Genomic DNA, 27,946 nt, shown 5'->3' with positions numbered 1-27,946 from the left:
ATTTGCGTAAATTACTATGAAAATATTTACGGTAAATAGAGCATTTGAAATTTTTATAATTTAAATGGGCAGACGCAGGCTTTTTGCCCCCGTCTGGGAAAGTCAATGTGTGGAAATTTCCTCAGTTACCACCAGCTGTGCACGTAGTTCCCGAAAGAAACTTGCCGGGGCCACAACTTTTGCATCTAACACGAAAGGCAAGCGACTGGCATTAAATCCGAAGTAAGGGATAAAGAAATACAGGAAGCGGAAGCTGAGCAAACAAGTGAGGCCCAAAATGCCATTGACGAGAGAACATTTAAAAAGTTCAAGAAACAAATAAAAGGCACGCGGTTGATACTCTACATAATCTAGGAGGTTGCAAAAAACTGTGAAATATATATCTCTATCCTAGATAATAACTGTAAGTAAATGAAATTAATGGAACAAGGATTGTTATTAAAAATTACCCACCTTCAAAAATAGATATATAGATATTCAGCATGTGAAAAAGCCCAAAAACTATTTTTGACACCATAGCAATTGATAAAATGATCTATAGCACAATCGAAACTATCAATGCCTTCAAAATTTGGGAAATATCGATGGCTTGGGCTTACTTTCGATAGTATCGTTCAGAAAAGGCACCTCATTTTCACTTCATCACTTTATTGGCGGTAAAATTTGGATGAGCTTTTTTCTTTAATTATAACATTCAAGTCTCAAGTGTTAATTCGATAATTTCTCTGGTTTTTTTATAGTATCGATAGTAGCGATGTTGGCCACTACAGATAGCCAAAACTATCGATCATACCCACTATCGATGTTTTCCCAACCCTACTGTTCACTGTAATCTAAAAACAAAACCTATTACTTCTTCAGAGTGACATCTTTCGGGTCTATTCCACACAACCCAGTCAATTCATCCGAGTTTAGTATTTGTACACTCCAACTGAAATCAAATGCAAATGCTCGACATGTGTGCCTGGGTTGGAAATGGTCTTGTGTTTCCCCTGGCGCTGGCATATCAGTTAAATTAAATATTCTTGTCAACTGCAGTCAGCGAGTCAGGCAGGGAAGAAATGTTTCCTCGACAATTTCAAATATTTGCACCGCACTTTATATATTTTAGGCTTTTAAATAATAAAATACAGTGCCAGAATGGGGAAGAGTCTAGAACGGGGGCTGAGTGTTCTGGCAGGACGAGAGGATGTTTCCGCCTTTGCAACATCCAAGAAGTAAAGCGTCCTGTTTCTTTTTTCTTTTTCTTTCATTTTTTGGGTGGAAATGCTGAAAGTGCTCTTCAGATCTAAGGAAGGGGAATTGTGTAAATGTGTGTCGGTGCTCTATAAAACATTTGCTCTTGAAGTACGTACTTAAATTGCATTCAAGCTGAGCAGTTGCTCGGCAAAGTAATGTGCAAAGATCCTGGTCGGTTTGCTTCTGTTTCTGTTCTCGTACGCCCTGAGTTGTTAAATAAGTTGGCCGAAACGTGTGAATGAGTGTTTAAAGATGTGTCGAATTTTTGTGAAGCAGGCTGAGACAAAATGTTTGCAACATTCCATTGAGAAATACCTTGAATATTATCGGATTTTTCCACAAAGCCCGCAGACTTAGGTTTAAAATAATGCAGCGTTTCAATGTTCATTCCATTCTCTATAACCTCTGATCAGTATCGCCTTCAAACTAGCCATTAATTTTGGAACGTATGATATATAGGCAATTAAAATTATATTTATTCCGCCGAACGTATTTCTATAAATCACGTTATAAAGACATTAACATAATACAAACGAGTCAGGCAATGTGGCGCTTTTATTAACGATATTCTCCTCGCAAAACAAGATGATTTGATAGGGCCAAAAGCAATTAACTGGGAGCCCAATTCCTGATTCCAAGTCCTTGATCCAAGGCCCAACCGACTGCATTACATAAGCCAGCCCAAAGGCATTAAGCGATAAAAACTGATGCGGTCATTAAAAAAATTGGAAGCCCAGGGGAAGCGTGCTTATTTAATTAACGGAAAGCGCCTACGACGGAAATAAAACTAAATGCCTTGTGTACATTAAAATTAACCAAGCAAGAAAATGATAAAAATAAGCATAGAATTATTTCGGACGACAAACCCTTTCAGCTGCCATAGCAATGAAATATATGCCGAGCAGGAGCCAAGATACAATTAGCTTTGGGTTCAATACAGAAGAACAAAGGCGAATTGTCCCCCTTTTTTCATCGAGTGGTGGCGGGGTGAAAGGTCGCCGGGGAGGGACCTACAACAATTTCTCGCATTACTTCCGCTAAATTAATACCGACTGCGGCTGGACAGCCGCTGGACTGGCGTCGACCGGACTGGAACCAAAAAAACAACAGAACAATTTCTCCATTTCTCGCAATAAGCGGACAGTGGGTCGGGTGTAAAAATAAAATGCTATAAATTAAAGATTGTATTTATAATCAGGTAAACATGAAAAACATAAAAAAAGAAAGAAAAACATGTTTGTTTCCTTTAAAGGTGCCATATTACTCATACGCATGGTTACAATATATATTACTCATACGCAGGGTTTCAAAATATATTACTCATACGCAGGGTTTCAAATTATATTACTCATACGCAGAGTTGCCAATGGCATTCATTTTGTTTTATTTTAAAAAATTTAAATTAATATTATTAATATTATTTGTATTATTTAGTTCAATATTAAGTTTAATTATTGACAAAATATTTTTCTAAAAAATCAGTAAAACCATAATATTCTTACTTAATACTTCTCTTAAAAAAAACTTTCAAGACCTATTTTTGTTTAGCCTACACAAAGAAAAAATTGATAAGTTATGCTGATCATATCGATAAAATTCAGTATTATTTCTATATAGATAAGGTGCTTTGATAGATTTTTCAGTTTTACAATATACAATGCGAATATCAAATTGATCTGTGTGTGTTTTTTTCTGTGTAGTACTATTATAGCTCATAATTAAAAGTGATATTTATTTTTCTTTTTATTATGCCAATTGCGCAGTTGATTTCTGCAGTCGGGACAATTATTCACTAATTGATATTCCACTCATCAACAATAATTGCCCACTGTGCAGGGACTACCCACTGTGTCGCAGTCCGAGTACTTTGCTTAAATTTCTTCTTTGGTTTATGCGGCGTCTGTCGCGTTGCGTGTGTCCTGTATTTTTCCTGCCCCCTGTGCAAGTGTCGTCGAATTAAAATTCATGGCAGCGCATTTAACTCGCAGGCCAAAAAAGCTGAAAGCGTATAAAGAAACGCGCCCAAAACGCGACTCCTTTGGTCCGAAATCCAGAGCCAGAACGAACCGCAGTCCCGAGTCCAGTAGGGCCTGCACATAATTTCTGTTATTTATGGCAACCATAAAGAATGAGGTCAGATGCGACGTCAATTCCTGGGCGGCGACTTTGCCTTAATTAAAGCCGTTAAATCGTGTTGTTGTTGGAGCGCGGTAAGTTTCAAATCAAATTAATGAACAGCCAGGTGGGCAACGGGTCATCAGCTCATAGATTTAAATGGCCGAGCGGAGCAGCCAAAGTTTCCCGACGAGCTCATAAAGAAACAGCTTTCCAGGGCGGTAAACTAAAGGAAGCGTGAATAAATCGACTTGGGAAAGCCCTACAAGTTGTTGAGTCATTAGCGGCCACTGGGAGAAACTCTACTTTGAGACTAGATGTCGTAGAACTACTAATATTTCTTTATATATTATATATTATTTTCAGACCTATAAAATAGATATACAGAAAGACATAATTTCTTTTCCCTACAGATTAAATTTAGGACAGTTAGAAAACTTGTAGTAAATATAACTTATCATTTATAAAAGTTATGAAATAGTTAAAGATACCCTTTAAAAAAAATTATTTAAAAATAAATACATTTTTGTAAGTAATACAATTCTTACATCCAAACTATAAGGCATTTTTGAAGCCCCACATCTCTCATAAATATTAAATAACTAAATAAAGAACATTATTTATTTAATAGCTGTGTTTATTTTATTTATTGTGTAACGAAAGCTAGTGGTTAAGCGTTTAAAGGAAAAGCCTCTGAAAATAAAGGCAAAGCAACTTTTCCACAGAAATAAACCGCTTCAAAGTACTTGAGTCGTTATCAAGTACCTTTGCTTAACTTTGAGTTCAGCCGAAACACATTCCGGGGGCGTTAATCGGATTATAAACAATTACTTAACATTAATACACAATTTGCAACTCAAGTTCAGCGCAATTGCAGGCGGGTCAAAGGTTAAGCGAGTGCAGCGATTACGCAGAGGTTGTGGGAGTGCGTGGTTAGGGGTCAGGGGTCAGGGGTCAGGGCATGTAATGAGCGAGAGCTGTTGAACAGTTCAAATAATATCAATTAACTGCAACTTTACGTGCTTCGGCTAATTATCTCGCTTAATAAAGCGCCTAATGAGTGGAAACAGCTGCCAACGCCCAGTTTGCCAGTCGGCGACAGGGTAAAAAAGGTATGGGACCTTGGGATTTCATTATTCCTCGCCCATTCCCTTTTTATTTCGCACGCCTCCTTCGCAATTTGCTGCTCAGTTTTTTCCTTCGTCTCGGCTGTAAAAAATAATTATGCTAAAATGGCTTGGCGGTTTATGAATTTTAATTGTTATGTCTGCCCGGGAATTCCCCATTTCACTGAAGGTGCGAGGGTGTGGCATTTTAGCTTAAATTTGGCCTCGCCTCAAGATGTTGAATTTCTTCTCCTACAGCCAAATTCTTTTGCACATTTAAAATGGGGAAAATAGAGACTTGAAAGTGGATGGGGTAATGGGGTAAATGGGTCTAAAGTTCAGGGATATATATATAGTAGGTATATGTGTGTGCTAGTGACGTTTGAGCTCATTAAGAAAATTCGTGCGGTCGCTTTGGCAACTATTTTAACATTAGAGCGCATGAACCAAACGCCACAGGAGGCTGCCCAGAGACGTGGCCTAATTGTTTTCAAAGGGGATCCATTGAAAATGCATCCTCGGGTATTAGCTACCCAAAAACTATATTGTTTTTTCTATTTAATCAAAGTGAGTTAAATTTTTCGAATACATTTATAGAAATCCCCTTGTGTACGCCTGTTTTGCACTCATTACAATATTACCCGCAAACTCAAAGTGTTTTTTTAAGCCAAACAAAACGCATGTGAACTGTGCATAATTATGCGCAAAATATACAAAGTGCACACACACTGGCTGTGCGTACATAGGAATGTAAATATGCCATATAAATATTTGCTTATACAAGAGCGAGGGAATCATGTTTTTGCTTGGAAATCCTGTGGGTTTCTTCAGGCCATGTGTTTAATAATTGCAACGAACACTTAGGCTAATTTATTTAATTTAATATAAATTTGTTTTGGTTACAAACAGTATTTGTAATTAGTTTTATCGAAAAAATTATCATAGAAAAGCAATTATTGTTAAATTAGTTCTACACTGTAAAGTATGGATTTGGGTTCGATATGATGAGTATTAAATTAATACTTTTAAAGCATTAAATTCAAATTAAATGGTTTAAAAATAATGCCACAATTCTAAATTCTATACTCTTTAAAATATATATGAATCTATAAAGTATAGACTTTGTACTTGTATTACTTGGTCTTCAATATATACTTTTATTTTAATACTTCCTCTGGAATACTTTTAATAGAACCGGTACTTAAACATTACTTTAGGTTTTTTGTTCGGAAAATATTATCTTTGTGCAGTTAATATTTTTCAGTTAAAATTTTTTTTGATATAATTCTTTGATTTAACTTCAAAGGTTTTTAGAATTACTTAGCAAGTCCTTGGTACTTTAACACCCCCTTTATTAGCATTCCTTTGGCAATTATTAGCGCATCCAACTGTTTTGGGACCGCTCATAGCCTTAACCCCATTTTCCACTCTTTTGACAGGTGCTGCTTGCCTGGTTTGCTTTTTATTCCGCATCCCTTTGCACGCTTTCTCCCAGTAAATTGTTCTTTTACTTTCTTTCGCTTTCGATGCACTTTCCGCAGGGCGGGGCGGTGCTGGAAAAGGGGGCGTGGCGGGGGATAACGAGGGAAACTCGTATGACAAATAGCCTGCGGCTTTATACACAACGTTGAGAAGCTGTCATTGTCTAGATTCATGTTGCTTTTTCTTCAGCTGCTTTTTGTTCTTCTTTTCCCCATTTCACATGTTGTTTTTCCAATGTTGCCTGCAGTTTTTCTTTGCTTTTCCGCCCCGATCCCCCTCTGTTTTTCTTATTCCGTGTGGGTTTTCCCCTCCTTTTTTTGTTGTTTACACTAACTACTTGCTGTTGCTCGGGTTTGTTGTGGTTTGGGTTCTTCGTCTTCCGATCCCCCGCCCTGTGGTCGGTGCATTCAGTCCCCCCCCCCCTGCTCAAGGACACCCAACTGCAGATGGAAAGGATTCGCTTCGAGTGCCATTAAAATGCACCCAGGGCTGTTGATTGGTAAAGGAAAATGTAACATGTGGCTTACCCAAACTTTTACTGGGCCAACTAATGCTGGTTTAAGAAATGGCAGGGGAAACCACAGTGTTTTAAAGACCTGACACCTTGAAGCTATGTACATTATGGTTAAGTGGTTCTGATTGATATGGTCTTTAAGGATTTCTCAGTTTTATTTATTTACAAATTACTACTAGAAATTATGGAAAATACATTTCTGATAGTTCCAACAGTATTGTATTTAAACTATATTTTATTAGGGAGATATAATTGCATACAAAAAGCTTGGCCAACATGCCAAAAAGTGATGAAAATAAATTAAACCTCAGCCACATTTTAAATAACTGTTCAATTTGAAGGAATCCCAGCGTGTCAGAAGATAATTACACTTCTATATTTTTAGCTGGAGCATTCGGCTTTGAGATTGAATGGAGAAGCCTGTCATTGGCAGGCGTACAAATTACATTAATTTCCAACGAGGCCACAAAAACAAGTCAGTCAATACCAATGCCACGCCCCTTTGGCATACCGCCTCCAAAAGATAGGCAGGAAAGAATGGCCATCGAGACTATGACGATGACGCATTGCGTATGCATATGTCATGTGTATGACAGGACCGCGCTTAAATAAATTCTGCAGAGCAAGCCAACATTTAAGAAATGCCTACCAAATGCAGCCGGATGCCCACAGGATGCGAATGGAAAACCGGGCCTGTCAGCCAAATATATCCAAGTCAGTGACGACAGAGCCAGGCCAGAGTTTTGGGCCAGTTGGCCAGCAAATGACAGCGTTGATGGACAGTTTTGTGCAATTGCATTGCATATGGTTAGGCGATGTGCCAGTGACAGCCACGCCCCCTCTCTGCCCAGGGGCTCATCATCAGCAGCGTCGCCAGCCGAAAGGGGGGCACCGCCAAAGCCGCTACAAAATGATATGCAAATGCAGCTAACCGAGGGGAGAAAAAATCTTGGCTGCAATTAAAAGCTAAATGCACTGGACGATAGCGTCAAGTTTCAGCGCACAAACCATTAACCCACTGAAACTTGGAAATTCAAAGGAATATCAGCCGAGTTTAAAATGGAATTGGTTTTAGAGGAGTTTCAAAAAATTACAGTCAAAATTAAAAGGGTTTGAGTATGAGAACTATGACACATAACACTAACATATCATTTTCAACAACCATTGCCGTTCAATGGTATGGTAAATATGTCCAAATGCATAGCATATTTTTATTTAAAAAAACAGAATGTTGGATTTAAAAAGACTGTTTTGGTTATAAATTCAAACCGTAAATAAAAAAAATATATATTAAAAAATCTTTTAAGAATTTAAGAACAATCATCAGAACATTTTTGAGTAATGTACATACTTACTTATGAAACATTCCTCAATTATAAGGAATTTTCTTCTAGTTTAACGACATTTAAAACAATACCGATACATTCTAAGCATCTTCAAGTGCACTGCAAAACACTCTTCTCACTCTTTGTTAATCAGATTACCGTCTTTCTCCCAGGACACTGGGCGGTAATGGGTTAATTAGCTCCGCTGCAGGAATTGCAGTGGCGAACGCAAAGGCAAAAACCGCGAGATATCAGACCAATTTAGTGTTATTGCAGTCGCATAACTCCAGAGATTGCCAACGGGACTCCGAGCGACCGAGGGAGGACCATCCGAGGCCGCAGGACCCAGAGCACCGAGCACAGGACGCAGGACTCAGGACGCAGGACTCAGGACGCAGGACTCGGGACTCAAACAAAAGGCAAATGCGACATCGCCAACTGCACAATTAGCACTCGGAAACAACTCGGCCGGGCGGGCCAAAGGAGTTGGGGGAAATAATATTGTCGACGCAACGGAAATGTAACTGGGAATTATTTAATTTGCAAACTACAATGCCCAGAGCAATCCTGCGAGCACCACTCCGCATTTCCCCACACCCACTTCATTGTTTTATGGCTTTGTTTGAGGACGACTCCTTCTGCACTTCGGATTGCCATTGTCTATGCTACATAATTGTTATGATAACTGCCTCGCTTTACGGCTGCATCAGGGGAGTAACTTAAGTAAATGTCGGTGCTTTTAGTTTCTGACTGCATGTGCATTGCCACTTTGGCCCCGGCCAAAAAGCCAAATAGCCAAAAGAGCCAAAAACATTCTCGTTCCGCAATCTCAGACATCTCAAAGGCCGTAAATCGAAACTCGGCCCCGTCTCTTTGCTGTCCCACCTGAGGGCATTTATCAGATGCAGACAGCCGCCGTCCAGAAGACAAAAAATGGCATTGACTTTGCCGAAAACGAGCGAAAAGCCACAGAAAAATCGGTGCTCAGTCAGGTGAGCTTTTGTTTTGTCTGCCGCCGTCTAGGCTTGACATTTTTCGGAAAACCCCCAATGACAAGTTAATGAACGTCTGCGGGGCTTTGATAGTCATAACGTCCTGCAGGATCACCAAAGTCGCGGTGAAAATACTCTGCCAACTAACAAATAATAGTAAATAAATTAGTATTACAAGTACTTTTCATTAAAAAATTCATTAATGTCACTTAAAGAGTTAAGCTCTGTTGGTGATCAGTAAACTTAAGTTAATCTTAAAATATTTAGCTATTTTTCAAAACAGATATAACACTTATTCTTATGCTGTAATAATATTTCCAAAATAATAACCGTATACTTATTAAACCATAATTTTTTATTCATCAATTAAACTTTTTTTGTAATTTCCCAATCGGATGAAAGTATTTCTACCCCCATTTAGAGAAACCCTTTGAATGGCTTACTCCATTCAACTTGACTTACCTTTCAGCTGCCATAATGGCTTCAGCATCATCATCACCATTCCGGCAGCATCTATTTTGCATAATTTCCCATCCCGCGACTCGAAAGCAAGGCCAATGGCAATGCCAGCGGCGAAATGAAAAGCCATTTACCGAAAAACACAGACATGCTAATTAATGTTAACGGAAATTGTAATTAGAATCGGTTTGTTAAGCCGTGGAAAGAGGATTCAGGGCCTTCAAGCCAGAGCACCGGAGTACTAAAGTTGGGGCAACTTGGCGCTGATATGATTATAACTTTTAGCCACAAATTCAACAAAACTTTGCTACTAAGTCGCCACAGTCTCAGGCTCCCAGTGACACCCCCAGCAAAACAGACATATGTTGTGTGTGGGGGGGGGGGGGGGTCGGAAAAGTTCTGTGCATACGCCAGATAGTTTATAATCTAGGACGGCGGCGACGGCGCCGTGTTAAGCACACAAATCATTATGGCGGTGATACCAAAGACGGCGGTTCACTTTTTAAAACAAGGGGCCGCCGACCGAAACAGAAATCCAAAACAAACTGGGAGCCAAGGGCAGAGACAGTCAAATCCTTTTTAGCGCCATAAATTAACTTCATTTCCGTGCCAGACGCAACACGACAGCGGGCAAACGTGTGTGGTGAGCTTTTGAATGGCAGGGGTATTCAAAAGTGTGGGAGTGAATGATATAGGGTTCCGTGGTGTCTGGTATTTAGATTTGCTCATGGCTTTGACTGGCCACAAAAAACACATAAACTTGATTAGAATTCCTAGAAAGGTGCAAGTAGAAAGTGTTTTTCAACCCAAAAAATACTAATAGCCGAGTTTAATATATCACTCCATCTCTTCAATAGTTTCTCACTTCATAAGCACGGAGTATTCCCCTTAGCAACACTCAATCTTTACTGATTTTATGCTAATACCCAGTTCATTCACAGTTGCAATCAATGGACTGGACCGATGGCAAAATGAATTTTCCTTTCTATCATTTTGCAGCAACATTGCGTATGCGTAATATTTAGAGCTTCGAGCACGTAACTCATACGCACAGGCATAAAAAAGGCACGGCCCAAAAGATAGAGAAAGTGGAAAGCAGAGGAGGGGGGAGGGGGAAAGCGGAAATGCCTTCACACATATTTGCATGCTATAAATGCGACAACACACGCAAATACTCACACACGGAAAGGCAGGCAGACAGACACGCACACACACGCCTACATATTACGCAAATTCCATGCTCAATTTCAGATTTGAGCAAACGGCATACCTGAGCAGCCTATTCCGAATACCCAGCCACGCCCCTCCAGCCGGAGCCCCTTGCCACAGAAATCAACTCTGCTTACGTGTCGCAATGATAACGTGTATTTTGCTGCACAGTAATATCGAAGAACTTACATTGACTTCAATTTTAAGTCCAAATTCTATTAAGTTTTCTTCAAAATTTTAAAAATAAATAGGATTTTGGTTTCATTTAAAAATGTATATTTTGTTTTATTGTATGTTTTTAAGCTTCTAATCTCATTAAAAATTGAATTGACTTGAGTATTGCCCTAAGAATGATATTTTTTTTTACTTGTTTGTTTTTTATTATTTTTTTAAACTTTAACAATTTTTAAGTTGGTATTATATTAAAATGCAATTATAATGCGACATTATAATATAATAATTACAATATAATATAATATAATAATATATAATATATTATAATATAATATAATATAATATAATATAATATAATATAATATAATATAATATAATATAATATAATATAATATAATATAATATAATATAATATAATATAATATAATATAATATAATATAATATAATATAATATAATATAATATAATATAATATAATATAATATAATATAATATAATATAATATAATATAATATAATATAATATAATATAATATAATTATAAAATATTTAATAGTAAAAGTGAGTATTCCATATTATCAAAGATAAATCCCTTAGAATAAGTATGAAAGCCACCAACTTTAACCATATTTTCTCTCAGTGCCCCGAATAAATCGAGCTAAGTGTACCTGTGTTGAGTGTGTTGGGCCCCAAGTCGAGTTCCGTCTCGGGGGCTAGCCCAAAGTTTCACTTGAAAGCAAATTATGCTGATGACAACAACAGGATTCGGCAGCAGCAGGAGCAACATTGGCTATTGAGGACGTGCGAGAAGTTGGCAAGTCTCCTTGGCAGGGCGACACCTATCGGGGATATTTGGCATTTTTCTCGCCGCATACTTTTGTGCACCATTGATGAATTTTGAATGAATCTGCGGATGAGAAGAGTCCTATAGATGTGCCTAATAAAATGAGCTTGCCGAGATTGACAAGAGGGGGAGATTAGATTGGGCTGATTATGGGTTTGTTTGTACTACGAATAAATACACAGAAAAAAAAGAAAGTGTCTTTATAAATACTATTAACGCTTTGTCAAAAGAAATGGTAGTATGTTTATATGATTTTTAATGTTTAAAGCAAAGAAAGGTTAGAGATAATTTTTAAGATTTTCAAATAGTTTTGATAATATGATAGTAACTTTACATGTACTATGGGATAAAAACAAATATATATTTTATTTTTATAAAAAAGTATGGCTTCCACTTTTTCCAGTCAACAACTTGAATTTTACACATACAATCCGCTAGAGTTCTAATCCCGATGTGGGCACAGCTTGACTACGGATTCAATAACCTACTGCCGCTTTCAGCTTATCTGCAAACAGATTTGCCCAGTTTGCCAGTGATTTATGGCAGGCACATTTGAATTACTTCGCCTACTTCCCAGAGCACAGATCTGTGTCTTTGGGTAATTGTGTCCCCCAGCCAGATCATATATCATCGTGTAGTGGTCTTGCATATGCCAGCGGCAGTTTAAACAACAAGGCCCGCTCTGATTTTGTCATTGACATATATAAGCCACGCCTTGTGGCCACCAAGTTTATCCACGGAATAGATCAAGGGGCTCCCAGCTACTTGAGTGCCCCGCACACACTTTCGAATCCATCACACTTGTGAAAACATAAACTTTCGCATGCGATACATTTTCGATGTTATTCTGTTTTGAGAGGCAATAAAAGAGATGACGCACTTTTGGCTGAGCCAAATCAAATAGGAGAAGAATATTTTTCAGCAAGAGCCACACTCAATCGAGTCGAGCTCATAAATTCACCACTATCAATCATACGCACTATTGGCTGCTCAAGACGATAAAACACTAAAAATGTTCGATTTAATAACCGAATAAGAAGAATGTATGAAATAAAAAGAAGGCGAGAAATCACAAACTGCATTTTTGCATGCAAAACTCGAATAATTAAAATAAACGTTTTCAGAGACAACAAACCGCTGGGAAAACACTCGATTAAAAGACATCATCAATAAATTGCTTTTGTATTATAAACAATTCCATTTTCCCCCCACCCCGTGTTAATATGCACACAAAAATGAATTGAAAACATATAGGGTGTACACACATATACGTTAAATGCAATATTTGTATACTTCTGTACGGTCTTGTGGGTTAAAAGCTCGGGGCCTGTGGAGTTTAATGGTTTACACATATTGGTTGGAAAGTGCTTTGGAGAGCTCTTTACGGCTCGCCGGCGCTCGGCTTTTTATGGGTCTGGGCAATTGTGTGCAGGCCAAAAGGCGTTGACGACCGCTCTGGACCCGGCCAGTTGGGTAATTCTTTTTGTTTTTGACAACTTTGAAGCTTCAAAGTTGGTTGGACACTGTGGAAGCACACATGACCTAACTGGAAATGCTTTTAAAAATTATTTAATTTACCATTTTTGAAGTAAGTTAGCTTGCAAATTATGTAAAGCTTTACTAGAGTAGCATAATGTATTGTTTCTTTGTTGGTTTCCTTGTGCACCATTTAAAATACTTTGAGTTTTAGTAATTTTTCATTTGAGAAACTGCTGTAAGAGTAAGGCAGAAATTATAATCACTTAAAATGGTTTTGTTTCTTATCAAAATTTAATTTTAATAATTTTTTTTCAAGCTCAAATATAATTTTTCTGTACAGATAAGCAGCTGCCACATGCCGAACAAAAAATATAAATGAAAACAATGTTTCACGTACTGGTATATTTCAAAATTATTTCAATAATCTTTTTATAATTTATTTTATTATACATACTTGAATCAGTTCTTAAATTAAGTGCTTAGGTCTGATTTTTTTTAATAACTTTCTTGTCACAATGTTCAAAAATGTATAAGTTTATAACTTTCTAAGTTCTATTTTCCAAAAGGGCTCTGGGCCATAACAAAGTTATGGGACCCATTGCGACATTCTTTTGCCCGGAATCGTAAAAAAAGTGTTTACATTTCATTCATAAAATATCAATTACGGACATGTGTGACAGCTAAGCGAGTGTGTTCGGGTGTATGGGTTTTGTAAGTCAAATCGATATCATGCGAATACGTGAGGACATCAGAGTTCATTGCTGGAGCTTCGTCCTCGGCTGGGTGACATTTAGGGGCAATATGGTGCACAACACGCTCCCTGATGGAAATTTAACGAGTTGCGCGACAACAGCTCTTATAATGCATAGCAGCACAGCATAATCAGCTGCCAGTTCTGGAGATCGAAAAATGTGAGTTGACGAGAGACCGGCATCGAACTGATAATAAACAGGTCATTGGAAAGCCGGAAGGAAACAATTAATTTAAGCTATATTATAGATGTTAAAAAAAAAAATTTTAAACCATCCTAACTCTTAATCGAAAATTTGATCAAACTTGATTTGGAGTCTAGGAAGAAAATCAAACTATCTTTACTTAAGTTGCCATTTAAATGACTTAAAATACCTGTCACCTTTCTAATCTTTCGAATATTATCTATTTATAATATTTAACTTTAAGTCTATAATGTTACCCTGAATAAATAAAAATAAAAGCAATTTTTAGAGATTATTTAATTTTCTACTTTACCTTTAAAGCTGTCTATTTATTTTTACAGAACATCTCCTAACTATCTCCTCCTTCAGATTAATTTGTCTAATGCCTAACCTATAATCTACCTAAAGCATTTTATGCATTCAATGCTCTTCTCGTAAAATGGTTTAGAACCTGTGTGAGTGGCGTTGCCTTAATAACATCTCTTCAATTCTACCTTAATTTAATGCAATAGCCTTAAGCGAATAGAAAACCAAAATCAAGACCACGCCCATTCGCTTTCGCCCTGCGGCTGCTCCATTTAAGTAAATGCAGCCCACAGCATTCGCATAACCAAACAGCCCGGATGGCTGGCCCACCCACTTTGACACCCAAACAACCGCCCAATGAACCACCCACTCGGCCACCCACTCAACCACCCACTGAGCCACCCTATTTAACATCCGATGGCCGCACCTGCTGTCTGCAGTTTGCAGTTTGCTGGGTGCACTTTGCTGCCTACTTTGGGGCGCCACTCAATTATTTATGTGCCCCTGCAGTGCCAGGGTTGCCATCCCCATATGAGGGGCGAACTTTTTCGCCATCCACATCCGCACACCACGTTGCCAACACGGAATGTCTTTAATGTTAATGACTCGAGTGCCGCAGAACTTTTGCAAACGCTTAAGGCGGCTTTGCGGCAAGACGACGATGCCGGCAACTTTCCCATTGTGCGGCTGGGAAATCTCAAATCTCTGGTGACAAGTTTCCGCTGCACACAACTTTTTATAATAGCATGCAGGCACTCATTAAAAACGCATTAACTATGCAATGTAAATCATTATTGTGCCATAAGTAGCACTCAACCGGTTCGTACCACTCCGCCACTCCCCGGGGCATCGGTATCATCTGGCAGCAGTTATGTCATCCCATGATTGTGTACATGTGTATGGCGTCGGATATGTGTGTTCAACAATGTCAGGGGCCAACCTATGAGTTATCCTGCCGACTGACCCGCAGGTCGAAGGCCTCAGACAGGCCGCAGATGCTTTTTATCCAGGGTGAATCTCTTACGGGCAAATCCAGTGAGCAAGGAAGCCGGAAAGATTATTTTAAAATTTAAAAAATCTTCTGTATTATTTAAAGATATAAAGATTTGTATAAGGACTTTGAAAATAAATCCAAGTTCATGGGTATTTTTAAAAGCATCGAAATCAAATAAAATATAGTTTTCAGTGACAATATTATCTAGCCTTTAAACCAAGTTTCCTTCATAGCTTGGAATGCAGAAATCCCCCTGATATACCAAACCTTCAACCCATGGAAAGCGTTTACAAAGCATCATCAAATGGCCGTCGAAACCAGCAATTTTTCACAATTTTTTTGCTTATCTGCTTAACATGTTAATAACCCCACCTGGGGGGTAATGCCATCCGCATCCCAAGGCATTCAAATGGAGGGGAGAGCCGACCATCCCATTCAGGTGGCGGCAATAAATATTTTATAAAGGCCAGACGACGTCAACAAGAACATGCATATAACATCCTCCACAGGTAGCGACCGTCGTAAAAAAGGCAACTTTGTAGGAAAGATTGCGCTGATGTGCTGAAAATTCCTTCCTTCCGTCTTGTCAACAACAGCTGAATAGGCCACACAATTGGCTGGCAGATGGCTAAGAGTCTGGCACAGAACCAAGGAACAAACTGGGGTTGTCCTTTTGACCCAAACACCCCGAGCTCTTTTCCCTACCCACATGGACCGACGGGATTTTCCATTTCTTTATTCATTAGCATTTCGACGGGTCGGGAAATCCCCACATTAATATGAAATTCTGCTCTGCTCTCCACACTTTTTAACCTAATTTGTTAGAGTGCGGAATGTTTAACAAATTTAAATAGCAAGCCCAGCAAATTAGTTTTTATATGGCCAGCAAACAAATCTGGCCCAACGGCCTAAAGACCATTTCCGTTGTTAGCCCAATTTAACATGCATTGTATTTGTTGTTAGCCATTAGTTGTCGGTGTTGAGCCGGGCTTTAGGATTTTATTTAAACATATTTCGGGCTTTTAATGAAATTTATGGCCCTATGTAAATGAAAATCTGTGCTAAAATGTTTTTAATTGCCTCCTCTAGGAATAAATCGATAGGAAAGCGATTTAATTTATGTGCGTTTAAGCCAATTTTAACTAATTTAGCCTCATTAAATTGGGCTATTTTAAAAGGAAAATGTAAATTGTGTAATTGTTCCGAAACAGCTGAGATCTTTGTTTAATAGTTATTCAATTAAAATATGCAATAATTTCATGAAAAATAACAATAAATATAGCCAAATTGTGTTATTGGTTGAAATTTAATAATAACCGCAAACAACAAACAACGACACCCATGTGGCCCGTAAAAAATTACCTATCACCACTTAGGGCCGGGAAAAAAGAAACCCATTAACCATAACGCTTAGGCAATAAAAATAACAAGCCGCATCAAATTTTAAAGTAACGTTCTGCCAGGGAGAAAACAAACAAATATAATTGCGTCAAAGGCAGCGGCTGTCCAAGGCGTTGACTTTTTATAGTCCAGGACTTTTATTGTTTGTACTTTTGAGGGAAAGTGCCCAAGACAATTTACTTGGGTCAAAGAAGTTGTCGCCTGGGAAATTCGGTGACAGAAAATGTGGGGGAACTTCCTTATTAAAGAGGATTTTGCTATATAGGTAATGTGATACAGCTATGCTTTGATTGAATTTGTATCGGTTTCGGGGTTGAACCTTTTTCTTGACTATTTCCATTTAAAATGTGGCTCAAGTTGGTTGTTTTCGTTCTCGTATATGGTCATTCAGCCAGAACAGACTCCGATTTTCAAGTTAAAAATGGAAAGCAAGTGAATAGTGATGGAAGATTCCTTAGAATTCAGGTGCCACGCATCCAGTCAGCTATTCGAACCATAGGTATCTCATTGTTCCCCTGCTTATTTGAGATTGAATGCGAACATAAAAAGTTAAAACACGATCATCGGCCTGGAATAACCCATATAAGAAAGTTACTCGGCTTGACTGGGAAACGAGAAAACGAAGAATTATGATCTTTAATTAGGATATGTTAATATAATATCAAATAAATACATGTTTTGTAAATCTTAGAGAACTTAGAATATAGTTAACCAATAAACACAAAGCAGCTAACTTTTTACTTTTTAATGTGGGTATCCAGGGAAACAAAACAAACTCTAGCAGGTGTTTGGTTATCTTAGCAACCCCAGAACTTGTTGACGGATAGTCGAAACGTAGTTAAAGAAATAGCAGGAAGTTTGAACTTTAAACAGGACCAAAATGAATATCACATCAGCAGTTTGGTGAGTTTTCCCCGAATATTCCCTGCCAACAAACACTTATTCAAGCGATCCCCAGTTGGTGCAACATCTGGGACAAGAACACCATTGTGAATGTGGGTCCCGATGTCCTGTGCCTGCGAAATGGCAATGCGATCAAGTTCGTTCACATGCAGACGAAGGTCGTAAGTTTTTTCAAACCGGAAACGGTGGCCACTGGCCTTAGCATCAGCGCTTTTGCTGGCCACAACCGTTTTCCGCTTTTCGCCTTTGCCGAGGTCGTTCTGCGACCAAATATCTTTATATACCGGTATCCGGACATGGCCAAGTTTAGTTCCATTCCACGTGAGTTGCCAGGTTATGGATTTTTGTTCTACCTTTAAATTTCTGTTTCCAATTAGCTCACCTGGTAAGCTACACCGACATCCGTTTCTCGGAGCTGGATCTTCTGGTCGCCGTGGGCGGCTTTCCTGACTACTGCCTGTGCGTTTACAACTACCGCACTGGTACCTTGGTCCTGGAACAATCCACCAATGTGCCCACCGTGCCACGTGGCATTGTGATGAGCTTCACCAGCTTACCCAGCATTATACAGTTCAACAAACAGGAGATGTCCATCCTGTGCTACGACATCTGCACCGTCGAAAAGGAGTCCTTCCTGTACAAAGTGGCCGAGGTGGAGCTGGGCAAGGACTACCTCAAGTCCTGGGAAAAGTGTCTATCCTTCGGCGAGGATACCATTCTGTACGCCACCAACGACTTTGGTCACTTGCTAACGGTGGACGTGGCCTGTTTCGCTCTAAAGCTACAGTGGGAACCCAATTACGGATCGGATATTGACGTGGAACGGATGCCCCGCGCCCACGGCCTTACCTACCATCGGTCCGGGTTTATCATCTGGAACAGTACAAACGCCTATTACGTTAAGAAGAAGGCCGGGGTCTACAAGGTAGGTTCCTAATGCCCTTGAGGAGGTTATAATTTTAATAATGATACAAAATTCTGTTCAACAAATACGCTTTCTAGGGTTTTTGGAGTGTTAATATAATTTTAGCTCCGAAAACAGATATTTCCCATTGGGACTAGATAAAACACACTTGAGTTTCACTAGCTTAGCTCGAGCTATAATATTATAGTTAATGTATTGCTTACAAGTAAAACTTGTTTACGTTTTAGGAACCGATTAAAATTTAAAGTTTTATGTTCTATCCTATTAGGAATGGATCTATTGTTGACTTAAGAAATGAAGTCCTCGAAAATAAAGTTACACTCCATGTCTATGTCGCTAAAATATCCCGCGAGCTATATCGAAGAAACCACTTTTTGAAATCAAAACTACGGTTACGGTTTCAAAATATTTGCAAAATTCTGTACAAGTTTTTATAACTATATTTTATTTCTTAATCGAATAGTTGACGATACAAAAGAATATATTTTAACTATAATAGTGTGCTCGAATCCCTTTCAAATTCATAAATCGACTTTCATCTAAGAATATGTTTCCAATATAATATCCTCTTATTTCTCCTAGATTGAGTGGGAGTTGGAGTCCCGTTTGCACGAGGTCGTGCGTTTCCAGAGCAACAGCAACGGCGAGATCTACGCTGAGCGCCGACCGGGTCACATTGACCAGGTGATGGTGGACCGCAACGGGACGGCTTCGCTGGAGTGCGTGGTGCCCACGGGCAGGCCGGTGATCACGTTCCGTGTGCTCCAGGGCCTCAAGGACGAGTGTGTGTGTGTGCTGCACGACGAGGGGGTGGCCATGATAGACCTGGCCAAGGGTAACACCCTCTGCGAGGTCTCAGTGCCGGGGGCAGCGGCCATGTGCAACCACCGCAGCCTGGCCCAGGTGGCCGTGGGCACCCTGGATGCCCGCATCGTATTGATCCACTTCGAGCGGGCCAGTTTGCCCCACGTCCTCTGCGAACTGAGGTTGGAGACGGCGCCGGTGGTCGGACTGGAGTTCAACGACAGCTGGCTGGTGTTCCAGGATCAGTCCAAGCTGCTGCACGTCGTCCAGGTGGACAACAGGCCGCACAAGCTGACGCACTACTTCGAGATGAACCAGCCGGAACTGGGGCAGGTGTTCATCCACACCTTCATGTTGGCCGACGGACCGCGCCTGATGGTCTTCATCAACAGGGATCACACCATGAAGCGTCCCGGCTACGCCACCGAACTTTGGCTCTACAATTGGGGCAAGGACAAGCGTCTGCACCGGCGGGAGTTTGTCCTGCCCAAGGAGTACGGCTTCTTCTGCGTCCAGCCGCCGGTGGGAAGATGGGCCGTCATCGAGATCGTAGCCACCGAGAACAACACACTGAACTTTGACCAGTTCGCGCTGAACGAACGGGACGAGCTGCAGTGGATCGCCTCAACCAAGTCAGGGCACTTCAGCTTCATTCTGGGCGCCGGCATGACCAAGCACCTGGTCACATGGAGTCTCGGTGGTATCCTGGTGCACTTCAAGCAGCACAAGCGGGCCAAGAAACCCTTCATGATATGCCGTTTCCTCAACCTGGGCATGCAAACGGAGTACATACTGCGGGTGAAGGAGTGCTTCAATTCCAAGTGAGTAACTATAATCACCTAATACAAAGTATATTTATTAGTGAGGGGATAATAAGAACTTTTTTATGATATTTTTGTATTATTCAGAATAATATCTAATACCAGTTTGGTATATTTTCGGTAGGTTAATGTCTAAATGTTTAACTAATCTGCAGATACCTGATCATACTGCTGGCGAACAAGAGCATGCGGGTGACGCGACTGCCCTCCTTGGCAGACTGTGTGAGGGAGAATGTGGCCTTGCCGCTACCCGTTGAGGAGGGCATTCCCTGCTTCGTGGAGGAGGTGGTCCACAAGGTGGAGATGTTTGTGCCCCTGAGTCTGCGCCAGGAGGTCAAGGAGGAGTACACACGGGCTGATCTGCTGAAGCGGGACAAGCTGCTGGCCAGCATCAAGGATTTTGCCGCCAAGGTGACGGCTTTGATCGACTATGATATCTCAAAGACGGGCAAAACCCATGGGATCTTCAAGAAGTTCTGCTTTCACTACCGCTGGCTGGATGCCCTCACGGAGGAGGCTCACAAGCTGTGTGCCCTGGAGCGGGAATCCCTGGAACGGGCCATTGCGGATCAGGCCAGGATTCGCGACTGGATCCTGCGCCTGGTGACCCGCGATGCGGTGAGCATCAACTATCGCGTACGCTCCATTTTCGCAGATGCCAATTTCGAGAGCTTCTCCCTACGACGCAAAGTGGAGATGACGGAGTTCGACAAATATCGTTTCTACGACCTCGAGGACCACCTGCGCGTCTCCCTGGGCTCCTTCGAGGAGGAGGAGGCCCCGGCTCCAGCCGCCGGCGGTCATGGTCCACCTCCTGCCATCGAGGATGGTGAACGGGCCGATGAGGTGAAGGAAGAGGTCGTCGAGGGATTAAAGGAGTTAAAACAGTTCGTGGTGGAGGGACCCAGTGTCTACGAGCACATAATGGCACCCGTCTTCCAGCTGCAGGACAAGAATCTGGTGACCTCGAACCAGTTGTTCAACTACAACTGCAAGATCCGCTACTATCTCAATGATCCGCTCAAGGCGGAGTTCAACAAGCTCTTCCACGAGGCCCAGCAGCTCAAGCAGGACACCATCGACAGTGTGATGAACACCAATGTGGTGCTCAACAAGATCTACGACAACATGAACATCATGCTACGTCTGCTCAATATGGATCAATTTCAGCTTCCGGAACTGACCGTGCCTGCGTTGGCCCAGGATGAGGTCATCAAGCGGATCATGGAGGTGGACGACTCGGAGATCAAGGCTATCAATCGCAGAAAGCCCAAGACCATTGATACGGGCGGCAAGAAGGGCAGACTGCTCCTGTGGAGCCCCGAGTTCTGGTCTCGGGCCCTCATCGTGATGATGGACGGGGTGCTGGAGAAGCTGTGGGAGGAGGAGATCAAGAAGGACATCCCCGAGCCGGAGTTCATGCAGAAGAAGCAGCCGCACGAGTACAATCTGGAGGAGCAGAAGATCTTCCGGGCCTACGAGGAGGCGGTCCACCTGCTGGAACTGGATCGTCGCAAGTACCTTCGCATACTGCACGAGAACGAGGAGAAGACGCTGGCCCTGAAGGCTGCCCAGATCCTGAAGCTCAACCAGCGCGTAGCCGAGCTGATGATCATGAAGTTGAAGTACGACTTTGCTCTTAAGCAGGGACAATTGCGTCTTCTCACCCTGGAGCAGATCAACTTTGGACGGGTCCAGTTGCAGAAACGCTTCTGCATGTTTCGTAAGGACATCGACAAGCTGAACGACTACATGACGCGCTATAGCAACCTGCTCGACTTCTACGACAAGGCTTTCCTCGATGTGAAGACGCGACTGGAGGCCCAACAGACCCGCGATCGGGCCGTGGAGCGTCAGTTCAGGGCTCAGTTTTTGCCCCTGGTCCCGCATGCCACCCACGAGATGACCAAGCTGTTCAAGAAGCGGCCCAAGCTGCCGGGCAAAGTCTTCAACTCGGTGCTTATCTGCATGGAGGCCTCAAACAAGCTTAGTGGAAAACCCAGCCACCGTACTCCCTTTCCCCTGCCCGACGACGTGCTGGAGTTCCTCAACTATCTCTCCGAATTCGACCAGCCCAAGCAGTGCCCGCCTCAGGTGGATGCCAAGTCCTGGGACACCTTCGTGAAGTTGCGCCGCCAGAAGACCGAGAGCGAGCTGCGGCTCAAGGGCATTGGCTACCAGCTGCTCGACAGCCAGGGCCTCCTCGGCGTCCTCAACAAGGACCTCGCAGCGCTCAAGGAGTCCAAGGTGCTCACGCAGCGCAATGCCGAGGAGAGCATTCAAGCCTACGTAAGTTGAGCTCTGGTTATTATACTTTTATGGCCAGATCTGCATATATCCTTTCCCTCTAATACGACTATGACACCGCTTTTTTCAGCTCATTTATAGCAGCTCAAGAAAAGACAACTACATATAACACATGGTACTCAAAACTTTAAATAGGAATAGTTTTGGGGCTGTACAAAGCATATAAATGTTTCTTATTTAATCATCTGTGGTATTAAATTGTTAACAAGCTCATTGAAGTTCATGTTAATTTGCTTTTAATATACATATATAAAAGTTGTCTTAATATCACAAAAGGCAAGCTAAGTTAGCTTAATCTGTTTTAGCTACTATTCATTTGTTGCACTTAATAAAACTACAATTAATCTCATAACTTGCTCTTGCACTTGCTGAAAGAATTACTACAATGAATCAGCCGAACAATGTAGTGTCATAATGCCAAAGGAAATCGATTTGCATTCCCAACTAGAAAACAATTAAAGCATACTCTTGGGCTTCTTCTGCTTCATAATATTTAAGACTTTTTCTTCTTAAGAATTAAATATACATTTTCCCACTACAGTTGGAAAAGATGAGAAATATGACCATTCAGTTGACCCTCACAAAGGGGCAGGTCGAGGTCTCGGTGTTGGGCCAGTTCACCAATCTCTCGAACACAGTTCTTATGCACGTGGACGACATCAACGAGGTGAATCGCCAGATACAGGTGAGCCCCGGAACTCCCAGGTGAGAGGGACTTTGATAAACTTTCATCTTATTACCACAGGACGCCGGAAACAAGAAGATCAAGGCTATGCAGCGAGTGGCCGTATTTAGACGCCAGGTGATCTTCAAGGAGTGGGAGCACAAGCTGTACAAGGCCAATATAGCTTATCTTAAATACATGCTGGACGCCATCGAGAAGTGCAAGGTATCCATGGAGTTCCTCAACATCCTACGCAACTGGGAAAAGGTCAAGACGGAGCGACAGAAGTACATAGCCGGTGCCATCGAACGAGTGATAGAGCAAAAGATAGCTAACTTCAGAAAGAACATCGAACGCGTGTAAGTAGTGCTTTCTCAGGGCTTGCCAAGATCTAAACCCAAACCTGTTGTTACCCAAGGAACATTAAAATCGATGCGGTAAAGGCACAGACCTTGGACGTGAAGCGCAGTAACCACGCCATCGATTTTAAGATCGAGCGTATCAAGGTGGACGTCACTTTCCAGAACACCATGCGCGATACCATGATGGAGGAAAAGCGGGATCGCGAGCAGCGTGAGCGGTATGATAACCTTTCCAACGGGAACTGAATTATGCACACGAACACTGTACAAAATTATGCTTACCTTATTTAAAATAATCTTCCATGCGACTCTATTTTTAAATATTTACCATTGATTTCCCAAGCTATGTAAAAAGTAGATTGGCGTTGTTACGAAGGGTATGAAATCGGTTGATTCTACGCTAGAATAAGCCCCCTTTGTAGTATATTTAATAATGTGTATGTTTAATATGTTTTTACCAGTATAATTATGTTTACATCTTGAGGTCAACACGTTTCTGCACAAAAAAACAATTTTTTGTCAAATCAGTGTTTAGAGATTTATAATAACATATTAAAATCAAATTATTTTCTGATATTTTTTATGAGAACCTAATGTGAATCAATTGATTTTGTGTACTGTTTTCTGTTTACTGATAAGAGCACCATCTCTCTCACCCCCAGAATGTCGCAGATTAAGACCCACCGCCAGCTTATGGAGAATGTGCGCCGCCACTACGCCCATGTACTGGAATTGCAGACGATTCTGGAGCTACTTCGTCTGCGAACCTACCCCACTTTGGGTCCACCCCTGCCCCAATGCCATCCGCCGGTGCCGGAGCACATCCTCAGTTCGGTGCCCTAGGAGAAGTTCAACCCGACCAAAACCAGCCAGCAGACCATTCCATGGAGCTAAGTTTTAGCCACTTGGCGAAATTGCAATTAAATATTTTCATTGCGCCAAATGAAAATTTATTAGTGGTTCTTGGGATCTGGTCGGGGTCTTACGACTGCCGCTGCCACTTAATTGGGTTTGTTTGTGTCTAGGAAAATTACCAAAACGAGGCACAAAGTCATGCACTTTGAGCTCTGCTTGCTTCTCGTAGACTAACCGCTTTTGGGGCTCAAATTGGCGGGACGGAAAACCCTCAGCGTCGCACTTCACATTAATTGTTTTAATGGATTTCTCTTGAAATCATTTGGAGCCAAGCTAGTTGATCCGTGGTTATATTTTGGAATAACTTACGCGATGAGACAATCATACGAAAAATTTCATTTTCAGAATTAAGAACCAATTTATAACACGTTTTGCAATTATACAAATATGATTCCGAATGATAACATAAGATTACTGTTTGCAAGAGCAAGTTTATTTTAGGAACATGTTCTTAAATAAAAATGTCCGGTTTATGTAGCTTACAATACATGTACTGTAGTTTTATATAATTTTTAAATGAACCAAACTTAGTTAAATCCCAAAGCTAAAATCAACTGTTTTTCAAACATCAACAAAAGCATTTACCTATCGTAAACATTATGTCATTTGTGAACTCTGACCAGAAAACTAGCCTCTTATCTGTCTGGCCGTCAAAATCAGCGAACTGTACTTTCATTCGCTCAGTGTGTCAATTATTCTAATTGAATTGCAAATCATTCACAAAAAGTCTATGAACAGACCAAAATGAAAAGCTTTAACCTTTGGAGGTGAGCTACTGTATACACTATATTATAAACTTTGTTTTTTTACCGCATTAACCCTATAAAGTTTTTTTACCGCCTCTTAAAGATAAGATCAACGTAATCAAGCTACTTTTCTGAGTTCACATTAAGTAAAACCTCAGTAAGAACGTCCAACGTTTGTAGGGTTTGAAAATGTCTTCTAATTTTTGACTTCAAATTTCTGTATAAGCTTGCCAATAAAAAATTTCCGTGCTTTGAGGTATTTTAAGTCTAATAATGATTGTGCACAACTGTTGGAATGTGGGTCGTCTTATCAGGAATTTCAAAAAAGCCTCTTATCAAGCTGAAATTATTTGCCACGTGCAGCTCGGTAATGGATGCTGCCAAACATAAAATTGATAAGAAAATATAAGAGAAATAAAACAAAATTAAAGCTTTAAACATTTTACAAAAACAGAAAACGAACAATAGTAGATAACCATATTTCCGGGTGCTGGATTAGAAGGCCTTCAGCAAGGTCCATCGAATTACAGTGGGCGTTGCATATATATGCATATATACATATATAAATCAAACAAACGAACGCCCCTTAAAAAGAAAATATTTGATTAAAAATATATCTTTTAAATGGAAACTCAAGTTATTAAAATCAAACTTTAAATAGGAACGTCAACAGTTATTTAAAAATATGTTCTCACTATCAAAAAGGGGTTAGGATACCGAAATCAAAGACATTGTCATACTAACAAGCAGTTTCGCATAGCCGTTGTCTCCTGTAGAAACAGCAAATTAGAGATTCTCCATCAAAGTAATCCCACAGCTGGGAGGCTAGGCGGTACACCACAACACCCAGCATGCGACGGAAAAAAGTACGCTTATCACGGGTCAGTTCCCTAGCGCTAAACGCTCGGCCTTCCTAGTGGCGATAAGCCGGGCTCGAATTCGGGCGGCTGCGACGCAAAACGAGGTGTCGTTATGAGTAGTTTGGCAGACGTTCAATCAGTACTCAAGTCATCGTTCTCTAGTTCAGAGTTCCGCAGCAGTAACAAAATCCAACTCAAAATGGCCAAGATTGCTCTGATCTTCCTTCTGTTCGCCCTGTTCGCCGTAAGTTGATGTTCATCAAGTCCCGGAACGGACCCCCAGGATCAGGATATAATTCGGGCCTTTGCTTTCAGGTGGCCATGTCCGCTAGTGTCCCCAGCGAGGAGGCATCTAACCCCGTGCAAGACGTTGCCAACCAAATCGCCAAGGCCTTCAGGGAAAACACTACTCCGGAAAAAATTGATGTAAGCTTAACAAATATGTTTTAGTATTCTACTCTTGTAGAAGGTATAAACCACTATAGACTTCTTTGTCAGTCTGATCGCCTGTCAGTTTTGGCTATATTCCTGAATTCGACATAATTTACAATACCGTGTACCGTGTGCGTTGAAAAGAATGTTAGCCTATTTATGTATCAAAAGTCCACTTTGTGGTGTTGGATACTACAAATAATATAATTAATCAATACTTATCGCCTTAAATTGTTCGAATTGGACCATTAGTTAACAAATTTATTTAATTGGTTACCTGAGTACTGGACTAGAAGGCCTTCAGCTCTGAACAAGGCCTTAAACTTTCTTTATAGGTTAATTATACCATGTTATGTTTTGAAAGCATCGGCTTGCCGATACAAACTTATTTTTGCCTAAAATTATTTTCTAACCGCGACCTTTTGTCTACAGGAACTCAAGGAGAAATTCGGCGAATTCTGGAATGCTGCTCTTGAGAGTGCTAAGAAGATCTCTGCCGAGACTAACCAGAAAATCCAGGAATTCGAGAACAAAGCCCACTAAGACGTTGATGGATGGCAAAATATTTACTACACAAAAAAAGTCTATAATAAATGTGTAAACTTTAAATCAAGTTTTTACCTTTTTAATGGTACGGATTTTTGTAATTCTAAATTACTATATTATTCCAACACATTCACGAAGAAAAATATGCTTAGCACCGATGTTTCTTCAGTGTTAATTGGGATTGATAAATATTAATAACAGAGGTTTAAAAAAATTTAATGATTTCAAACTTATTTATAAAACTATATCGCAAGAAATCTTAAATATGAAGTTAGGTATATAAATACGCCTCAGGTGATAATCTAAGCGTAAATTTGTATAGTGAACTTTAAAATTCAATTGGTTCAGGGTAAATGGCCATTAAGTGAAAAAGTAAAATACAAAAAACACTTAAAGAGACTTACTCACTTCATGAAAAGTTTTTTTTATTAAATAATGACACGATAGTGGCTCAAACATATATTTGCTTGTAACGTTTAATGACAATATAGTGTTCCTGTTATTGATTGGCTACATTGGAAATAAATGCACATTAAGTAATTGGCAAATTATTCGAACTACAGAAATACACAGCTGTGAAAGGGTGGCGCCTGTGAATTATTTGTCAGTTATTTTGCACACCTATCTGAGCCTCGAACATGAATAATGTATTGGCATTTGTACGGCATCACAATCTAACTCCTCCGCCGCGCACGATTGCATAGTATCAAAGTGGATTTTTCCTCTTTCCAGGGGTCCAGAGGTTGCACAAACGGAAGTTGGCTGAGGCGGATAATGCCAAATTGTTGCTTAGACACATTCTATGTACTCGTGTGTATCTGTGCGTCCATCAATTGGCATCTCTTGTGCCATTTCTATGGCATTGTTGTGTGAAATTTATAAATGTTTTCATTTCCTTTTTTCCGAGCTTTTCTTATTCAAAAGCGTTGGGGCTTACTCATCCATTCGATCTTTGATGTTTGTCGTGAGGAGAGGAGGGTACGCTTGAAACCAAATTTGTCACACGAATGGGCAAATAAATATGCTTAGATCTCAGATTGTTTATCAATATAATAAGTGGTAATTTAAATTCTGAACAAGTTTTAAAT

At 40.5% G+C, this 27,946-nt stretch overlaps 2 protein-coding genes across 3 annotated transcripts; both read left to right on the top strand.

The window, feature by feature from the left end:
- The first annotated feature begins 155 nt into the window (after positions 1-155).
- Positions 156-24,620, top strand: LOC108005535 (uncharacterized). 2 transcript variants are annotated; one of them, XM_036815084.3, is made up of 9 exons: positions 15,360-17,476; positions 17,532-17,797; positions 17,854-18,401; positions 18,984-20,026; positions 20,182-22,315; positions 22,875-23,018; positions 23,079-23,356; positions 23,416-23,577; positions 24,022-24,620. In XM_036815084.3, the coding sequence occupies exons 1-9, from the start codon at positions 17,454-17,456 to the stop codon at positions 24,200-24,202; spliced, it is 4,779 nt and encodes a 1,592-aa protein (XP_036670979.3). In that variant the 5' UTR covers positions 15,360-17,453; the 3' UTR covers positions 24,203-24,620. The 2 variants fall into 2 exon arrangements, with proteins under 2 accessions (XP_065720503.2, XP_036670979.3); XM_065864431.2 differs by lacking the exons at positions 15,360-17,476; positions 17,532-17,797 and adding an exon at positions 156-403 and having other exon boundaries at positions 24,022-24,619.
- Positions 24,621-25,967: 1,347 nt separating this feature from the next.
- On the top strand, positions 25,968-26,921 carry Nplp2 (Neuropeptide-like precursor 2). Its single transcript, XM_070996022.1, has 3 exons — positions 25,968-26,124; positions 26,196-26,306; positions 26,745-26,921. The coding sequence occupies exons 1-3, from the start codon at positions 25,993-25,995 to the stop codon at positions 26,853-26,855; spliced, it is 354 nt and encodes a 117-aa protein (XP_070852123.1). The 5' UTR covers positions 25,968-25,992; the 3' UTR covers positions 26,856-26,921.
- Positions 26,922-27,946: the final 1,025 nt, after the last annotated feature.

This window comes from Drosophila suzukii, chromosome 3, assembly GCF_043229965.1.
Source record: "Drosophila suzukii chromosome 3, CBGP_Dsuzu_IsoJpt1.0, whole genome shotgun sequence".
NCBI lineage: Eukaryota > Metazoa > Arthropoda > Insecta > Diptera > Drosophilidae > Drosophila > Drosophila suzukii.
The sequence above is the reverse complement of the archived record's forward strand: the minus strand, read 5'-3'. Positions and strand labels throughout refer to the sequence as shown.

Excerpts from the sequence above, each read along its gene's own strand:
- LOC108005535 (XM_036815084.3), top strand. The coding sequence starts at position 17,454 with ATGAATATCACATCAGCAGTTTG. Across the intron at positions 20,027-20,181 it reads AAGGAGTGCTTCAATTCCAA|ATACCTGATCATACTGCTGG; the intron begins GTGAGTAACTAT and ends ACTAATCTGCAG. Across the intron at positions 23,357-23,415 it reads AGAAAGAACATCGAACGCGT|GAACATTAAAATCGATGCGG; the intron begins GTAAGTAGTGCT and ends TTGTTACCCAAG.
- Nplp2 (XM_070996022.1), top strand. The coding sequence starts at position 25,993 with ATGAGTAGTTTGGCAGACGTTCAATCAGTACTCAAGTCATCGTTCTCT. Across the intron at positions 26,125-26,195 it reads TTCTGTTCGCCCTGTTCGCC|GTGGCCATGTCCGCTAGTGT; the intron begins GTAAGTTGATGT and ends CTTTGCTTTCAG. Across the intron at positions 26,307-26,744 it reads CTACTCCGGAAAAAATTGAT|GAACTCAAGGAGAAATTCGG; the intron begins GTAAGCTTAACA and ends TTTTGTCTACAG.